General features: G+C 31.1%; 1 protein-coding gene across 3 annotated transcripts in view; it reads right to left on the bottom strand.

The window, feature by feature from the left end:
* Window positions 1–8952, bottom strand: part of LOC106871713 (protein kinase C-binding protein NELL1) — a 413759-nt gene that overhangs the window by 104871 nt on the left and 299936 nt on the right. For all 3 annotated transcript variants that reach the window (XM_052976231.1, XM_052976230.1, XM_052976225.1), the window contains exon 11: window positions 6902–7021. In XM_052976231.1, coding sequence (XP_052832191.1) covers window positions 6902–7021 — 120 coding nt within the window. The remainder of the gene's footprint in view (window positions 1–6901; window positions 7022–8952) is intronic.

Genomic DNA, 8952 nt, shown 5'->3' with positions numbered 1-8952 from the left:
TATATATATATATATATATATGTATATATGTGCATATATATACATATATATATATGCACACATACATATATACATATTTCTGCCCATATATGTATATGTGTATGTGCATATATTTATTCACACACACACGTGCAAGCTTATTCATATATATAATTGTGTGTATAGACATATTAAAAGTTTTGAACACAGGCAACCTTTGATTCTAACAGCTGATTCTTTAGAGTTTGAAAGTGTTGTAGAAACCATAGCTGACTTTTCTTCATGGGGTACAAGCCATTATGCAAAGTGTTAAACAGTTTGTGCTGGTCTAAATAGTTTATTGATCTCCGCATATGATTCTCTCCAGCACTTTTCAAGGGTGGAGCATAAATGATATAGGTCTGTAATAGTTTGTCTGTGTTCTACTGCTATCTTTATGAATCTGAGTCATAGCTTCTTTCAGGTAACTCTGATAGGCTATTTGCAGGGGCCTAGCTAGATTAACTTTACAGGAGTTTAGGAGTAGAAAGCCTTCTGGTTATTGAGATGATTAATATCATAATAGCTTATTGATTCTATTATGTCCTGTTCTGGTAGGATTATAAACCAGGTTGCTGTGAGTTGTCTAGTAGAATATATCAAGGTATACAATATGATTCTGTTTTCTTGGTTGAAAAAATATGCATTTAAAACTGCTCATTAACTAGCTGGCAACAACAGAAGGGTCATTCACATATGAGCCATCTTAGTATTGAAGCAAACTGATTCATAATTTCATAACAATAAAGTCATGTGCCATAGTAGAAAATACTAAAAAGTCTTTGCCTTTTACCTTGTCTGCTAAGCTGTTGATAGGTCTTGTCTTAGTTTTGCAATTTCCTTTAGAAGCTTATCTGTGCAGCACTGATACTTTTTATCTTATTCTACATGATTAGTTTTCTTTGTGTGAAAACAAAATTACTAACATCTCTCATGTGCATTTGCCTGTTTTTCCAGATAGTGGTTTATTATTATTATTGTTATTATTGAGTGAGAAAGCAGCACATACCATCAAAGTGACACTGGGGTACAAATATATGAAACCCAATATACCCATCATGACTACCCATAAGAATACACCAGGTACATGCATCACAACTATATGTGCATGGTATGGTGATATCATATCAAGATAAACAGTGCATGACCTTGTGGGTGGGGCCCTGTTACAATTTTTTTGTAGTTGAGTAGCCCATCCCACTCAAAAGGTCCCTGAATAAGGGTCGTTTAAGGATGATGAATGAAACACCCATGTTTCCAGAGGTGAATTATTCAAACCCCAAAGAATTCACCTCAACACATGGCTATATTATTATCATTGTTATTATTATTATTATTATTATTATTATTATTAACCATTTGTATTTAGATAACCCTGTCAAATGTGATGCTTATTTATTATTATTGCTTTGGATCTATCATGCATTATCTTGTAACTTTGAGATTTTGATGATGTGATTATTTATTTTTAGAATAACGTAGAATAGGTGTAGAAGGCTGGATCTTGCAATTTTGAACATAAAACTGCTGGAATATTTTGGCCAGATATGGTAGGTTTAAACACTAAAGGCTTAATATTGCGAAGGTGACTAGCTGTTAGAATCATTAACACAGTGGGCAAAATTCTTAGTGGCATTTTGTCTGTGTTAACTTTCTGAGTTCAAATGCTGCTGTGGTTGACTTTGCATTTCATCCTTTCGAGATTGATAAAACACTTACCAGTTGGGCACTGGGATTGATCATATTGACTTACTCCTTCCCCTAAAATTGCTGGTCTTACACCAAAATTTGAAACCATTGTTAATATTACTGAGGTTGATGTTATTGACCCACTCCTCCTTTCAAATTACCTTGTGTCTAAATCAGAAACCATTACTATTATTATTATTATGAAAGACTCTTGGATAGTTCTTAATTACTGGTTATTCTTTACTTGAAAGCAGGCAATAACAAATCACCAAAGGTTTCAAGTATTATTTTTATTATTTACATTTGACAGATACTTGTCCTTATCTTGTTTGTTGTTAACACAACGTTTCAGCTGATATACCCTCCAGCCTTCATCAGGTGTCTTGGGGAAATTTCGAACCTGGGTTCTCATTCCTAAGGTATTTTTCGATGTTATTATTATTCAGGTCACTGCCTGGAATTGAACTTGGAAACTTGGGGTTAGTAGCCCGCACTCTTAACCACTACGCCATATGCCTGTGGGCAATTATAGAGTGGATTTTAGGGCTTATAAATCTAATATTAAGGAAGGATAGGAAAATATTAGATTTATAAGCCCTAAAATTCATTCCATAATTGCCCACAGGCATATGGCATAGTGGTTAAGAATCTACTAACCCCAAGATTCCGAGTTCGATTCCAGGCAGTGACCTGAATAATAATGATAATAATAACATCGAAAAATACCTTAGGAATGAGAACCCAGGTTCGAAATTTCCCCAAGACACCTAATAAAAGCCGGAGGGTATATCAAATGAAACGTGTTAACAACAAACAAGATGAGGACAAATATCCGTCAAATGTAAATAATGTACATAATTCCTCATCTCTTAAATATAGAACTGTATTATTATTATTATTATTATTATTATTATTATTATTATTATTATTATTATTATTATTATTATTACTATTATAAAGACAGCAAACTGGGAGAATCAATGCTGTGCAGGACAAAATGCTCAATGGCATTTCTTGCAGCTCTTTACATTCTGAGTTCAAATTCCATCAAGGTTGACTTTGTTTTTCCTCCTTTCCAGGTCGATGAAATAAATACCAGTTGAGCAGTGAGTTTGATGCAATGCACTTACTCTGTTTCGTAAAATTGCAGGCTTTCAGACTAAATTACAAAGTCATTATTACCTCCACCTTAGTGAAAGCGGAGGTATTGTTTTCAGTTGTGTTTGTTTGTTTGTCTGTGGACAAGATATCTCAAAAACCACTGGATAGATTCTGATGAAACTTTCAAGAATGTTTGGCCTCATGACTGGCACAAACTGATTAGGTTTTGGGATTGATCCCATACCGGACAAGGATTCTTGATTATTTTTCCTGTTTTTTACTTAATTTTTGAGAGCGGTTGGGTTCATTTTTAGTATTCTCGTTTGTGAGAGCAGTTGAGTTTATTTCAGATATTCTCATTTTAAAAATCATCTCTTGCTAATCATTGAGAGAACGTTGGTGTTGCCTTGGTGGAGGTTTGTGCTCTCTGACTGTTCTTCTTCTTCTTATTTGAATGTCTGCAAGCATTATGAGACTTTACTATTTTGAGTATTTCAATATTTATTTATACAGGAATTCAGTTTTGCTGTCTAGGCTGAGTTGTATGAAATTATGAAGTGACTTTCCATAACACATACATGTATATAATATATACCTACATATACATGTATTGTATATCATGATGATATGCAATGTATGCATATACATACATTAATATATACACACACACACATATGTATGTGTATGTGTGTAGACATACATGCACACACACACACATACACATATATACATGCATATAAATATACAAACATATATATTAATATCTAAAAATTAATATTTAATTTCAATAATTAAATTTTAATTTTAATATTCACATTTCCTAGAGTATGATGTATGTATATCCTTACATATATATCTGATTTCATTATTATAGGTCTCTTCCTATGTCTCATGCACTCTGTGACTATGTCATAGCGATATATTGAAATACATATTGAGAAATACCTATATAGACATATACATATGTGCATTTATATACATATACATGAATATAATATGCTTATAGATTCATATATAAATACATATGCACACATACATACATAAATGCATGTGTGTAGCAGAAGAGAAGTCTGTGGTAAACTGTTTTTTTATTTTATACTTCATTTCATTTTACTTACGTTGCTAATAAAATAATCTCATTCTGCCTTCACTATATATAGCTTTAAGCCTATGCATTACTAACATCATTGTTGTTGTTGTTATTATTATTATCATCGTCATTACTTTTAGTCATATTATTATTAAAGTGATAAACTGGCAGAGTCATTAGCATGCTTCTTCTGGCTTCATGGTCTGAGTTCAAACGCCACAAAAGTAGATTTAGCCTTTTATTTTTGGCGGGTCAATGAAATAAGTATCAGTTAAATGCTGGTGTTGATGTAACTGACTAATCCCTCTACCAAATTTCTGGCCTAGTGTCTCTTGTAGAAAGGATTATTATTATTATTATTAGGCTGTTACATGGTATTGCTGTTATAATCCATTTTATTATGCTTCCTATCAGACTACATTTTAAGGAACTCGAATGAGAAATTTTCTTGTCCCTTCCTCTGTTATAAGCCTTCTAGCTATTTTTACTTTGCCTCAAGGACTTTCCAGATAATTTTGGTTAATACCCATAAATATATTATTACTATTATTAATAGTATTATTGTGGAGGGACAACTGCAGAACTGGTAGGTACTAAATAAAATGCTGTACATTATTTTACTGTATTCTTTATATTTCGAGTTCAAAATCTCACTAAAGTTGACTTTTATTGTGAATTTCTTTGAGTGTTGATATAAATAAGTTCCAGTTACATACTGGAGTGGATTTAACCAGCTATTCGCCTAGAAATATATACCGCTTTCTCTTAGAAATATATGGCTTTGTATCAAAGTTAGATATCATTATTATACTCATTATCACCACCGACATGTGGTTAAGGAGCTCACTGTGTAGCCACATGGTTTCAGGTTCAGTTCCTCTGCATGGTACTTTGGGCAAGTGTCTTCTACTACAGCTCCAGGCCAACCAATGCGCCAAGAAACTGTGAAAGTCTGTTTTATATATACGTGTGTGTGTGTATATACATATAAATACACACACATATATAAGTATTTATATATATACATATAAATGTGTGTGTATATATATATATATATATGTATGTATATGAAAATATATATATATAAATAAATATATATAAATATATGAATAAATATATATAAATATATAAATAAATATATATAAATATATAAATAAATATATATAAATATGTATATAAATAAATATATATATAGATAAATATATATATATAAATATACGTAATAATAAATGTACATATATATATATATGTGTGTGTGTGTGTTTATATATATGTAAAAATACATATATATATATAAAAATACATACATGCATATATATACATATGTTTCTAGAGTGTTTCTCATGCAACCAGATATTTAAATATTTAAGTTTTGAATTGTTGAAGTAAATGTTTTCATATCAGTTTAGTTTCTAACACAAACTGCTTCACTGTGGAAGTCAATTCTTTCAATTTAAGAAATGCATCTTAGTTCAAACCCAACAAAATGCCTGTACATAGAAGTAGATTTAATAGCTTTTGAGAATGAAGTGAAACAAATGAATATCCTTGATCAGGACCCTAATTAATTAATTAATTAATTAATTAATATTATTACAACAGATATGAATTATGAAGATGATATTTAAGAGAAAAGTAAAAATAGATTTCTCTGATGAACATGGTGAAAAAAAAAATGGACAGTTGTCAAGATGTTAGTTGAGAAATCATACCTAATCATACAAGATGTTAGTTAAAAATGGAATACTGGAATTCCAACATGCAGAGAAAAACAGCCATTTCACATATGCAATATTTTCAGCATTGACCTCAGAATTGTTTATTTAGATAGCAGAAGATGAAAAAAAAAAACAAACAAAACACCCATTAGTATGGAATGAAAAACTTAGTCAAAATGCTGACAAAATTAAAATTACTTTTAAATGCATTTCTTATTAGTAAAGATTCAAAACTATTTAATAGGACCAAAGAAAGCAGGTTTCTTAATTTTTCTCCCCACTGTATTGGTGTTATTTGATTTGTATATATATATATATATATATATATGAACTAATATATCTGGTCTTCCATGTTAGCACAAAATATTCTGAAAGATCATACCAACACTTCACAACTTACAAAATCAAACAAGATGCAAACTGATCAGATTATCCTAATGCACTTGCCATAACCAATCAATCATTTGATAGCAGAATGTAAAGAGCTGTTCCAGGAACAAGAACAAGAACAGCAACAGCAAAAACCAGATGTATTCAGTGTTAGAGCAAAGGCATTTCATTGACAATTTCCATGTCATGTATTTAATCAATCAGAACTGACTGAAGCTGGTTAGCAGCAGGAACAGCAATGTCCTGGATAGAATTACTTATCATTAAAGATACACAATGCAGAGTATGAAGTAATATGTTCTCACACTAAAATGAATGCACACATTTAGAACTACAAGTACAACAACCTCTACTGATTATAAGGGCAGAATAGATATGTTTGACAATAAATGTCAGTGATAGTATGTATATATATATGTGTGTGAGCAGGACATTAATGATAGCCTACTGAAATATTAGAATTAAATGCAATCATACAATTATAGACCGTTTAGTATGTAGCAAGAGAACTACTGAGAGTAGTGTATTAATAGAAAGTCAAAACAATAAGATTGTTTATAAAAACAACGTTTTTCAATGATTCTTTTTTTTTTAAAGATAAATCTTATTGACAAATGACATATAAAGAGGGAGATCAAAAATTCCAAATTTTGTACAAGATTTGAGAAAAACATATGAAACGGGAAAAGAAACCCCAGAAACATGCATACATAAAAACAAGGGGTTATCATACACATTGGTAAGATTGGTAAACACAGTGCACAGAACATGTTACAAAACAATATTTAATATGTGTAAACATGAATACAAAGTTAAATAAGCTACAATCTTATTAGTGTATTTTTTTTAAATGTATATAATTTATAAAGATGGGGGTATGAAAAGTTTATTTTACCTTTGCAGTGAGTACCATTTCCATGGAATCCAGACTTACACTGGCAGATGTATCTTGTTGTGAGATTCACACAAGTTGCATTGACATGACAATTATGGTCTAATGCACAAAAATTGGTTCCTGGAAAAAAAAAAAAATGATATCAGTCAACAATGGCTCAGGGTTTCTGAGAGTGAACAAAACATTTAAATCAGTCTGAATATGTTTGGGACATATTTGAGCTGTACAAACTACTATTTGCCATTTTTACCTACTCTTGGTAAGAATGAATCTAATATCCAAAACTTCTTTGAAGCAAATGTTTCTGACAGCTGGAGTGATAGGATAAAAAGCAACAAACAGGATAAAACCATAGTGAAATAAATGAAGATGGATCTTGGTCAGAATTTCCAACCATGAATGTTCAATTGTTCAACCAACTAAACTATCAGACCCATTGAATTAGCACGGAGGTGGCTGAGTATTCCACATATACATATACTCTTATTGTAACTCTCATGTGGCATCAGCATGACTCAGAGTTACAAGGCTGCACCATTAAATTACTGGTAAAATCCATCCAGGAGGCTTCCTTATAATATCCATTTATCCAGTTTCACGCATAAAGTATGGGTTGACCGAAGGCTATAGAAAATGACATTTGCTTAAGTTGCCATACAGCAATATTGAAACTTTGTCCTTCTTAATTATTTCATTATACAGCACCTAACTGCAAAATAACCAGTTTATGAAATAACAATCCTACTTACTAAAATTCAATCAATCAGACAATTGTAGATATCAGATTTCTTCTAACTATGCACAGGATAGCATTATACCTCTGGATATATATAATAAACAGAAGCGAATACCAATACATTAGCAATATATATATATATATATATATATATATATATATATATATATATGTATATATAGCTCAAGTTTAAACCTCTCAGCTATGAACTACACACACACACATACACATATATATGCAAGTGTGTGTGTGTGTGTGTGTACACATACACCTTTGGTTTATTATATAAAGTCTGTTAGCCCCATTTTGACTTATATATTTTTTTTTATACAGAAGGCATTCCTGAGAAAAATTTCCCAAGTATTTTAACTTCCTAATGAGTGAATATGTTTTTGTCTAAAATGCTGATTATCTTCACATAGTTATCCTATAGTTTGGTAAATATATGTAAGAGTACAGAGTATGTTTCACTGAGGAGGTCTAATAAGACTGAAACATAGCATTGTCCCTGCACTGGTCAAAGATCAGACTGACTCTTTACAGGAAACCACAATACAATTTTAAATCAATCTGAATTTTGAAGTTGTCTCCTTTGCCTTGAAAGAATAATTATTGTTAATATTAATGACTGTCTTATCATTATAGGTAAAATTTCTAATGGCTAAGTAATTAAATATGCTAGCCCCTTCCACCTAAGTACATGATCTTCAAGCAGAAAGTATTCCTTTGAATGTCATTATTTTATAAGTCAGAGAAAAGGGAAAAACAGAGTTAACAACAACAGGGTTTGAAACAAAATATAAAGTTCTTTTTGCTGAGCTTTCTACCTTTTCTGGCAACTTAGACAGATTAACATGAAGTACATTCAAAGACTAGGAAGACAACTGAAACAGTAGATCATCCTTTGGTTAAGGTAGATTTTTCATCCCTTGTTTCCCATATAAATTCTCACTGACAGCAACTTTATCTGATATTCTCCTGATAATGTCAATGAAATATTTACGACAGAAATCTCCTGTGAATATTGATCTGGAATGAGCATATCTATTCATTATCTATAATAACATTTCTGGCTTCTGCTAAAAATTTTCATTGCCTTTTTCTTCCAGTGTCTTATAAACTTAGCAGAATTAGTTATTGAAAAATTACAATTCCTCAGATTTCTTGATGAAAGTATTAGCTAGGGCTTATATGTATCTTGTATGTGGCAAAGTTAATTCTGTTACTTAATTCTAGGAGACCTATATTCCATCAGATTAAGAATATGCAAACAAATACAAATATAACACACACACACACACACACACACATATAT

Source organism: Octopus bimaculoides, chromosome 2 (assembly GCF_001194135.2).
Source record: "Octopus bimaculoides isolate UCB-OBI-ISO-001 chromosome 2, ASM119413v2, whole genome shotgun sequence".
NCBI lineage: Eukaryota > Metazoa > Mollusca > Cephalopoda > Octopoda > Octopodidae > Octopus > Octopus bimaculoides.
The sequence above is the reverse complement of the archived record's forward strand: the minus strand, read 5'-3'. Positions and strand labels throughout refer to the sequence as shown.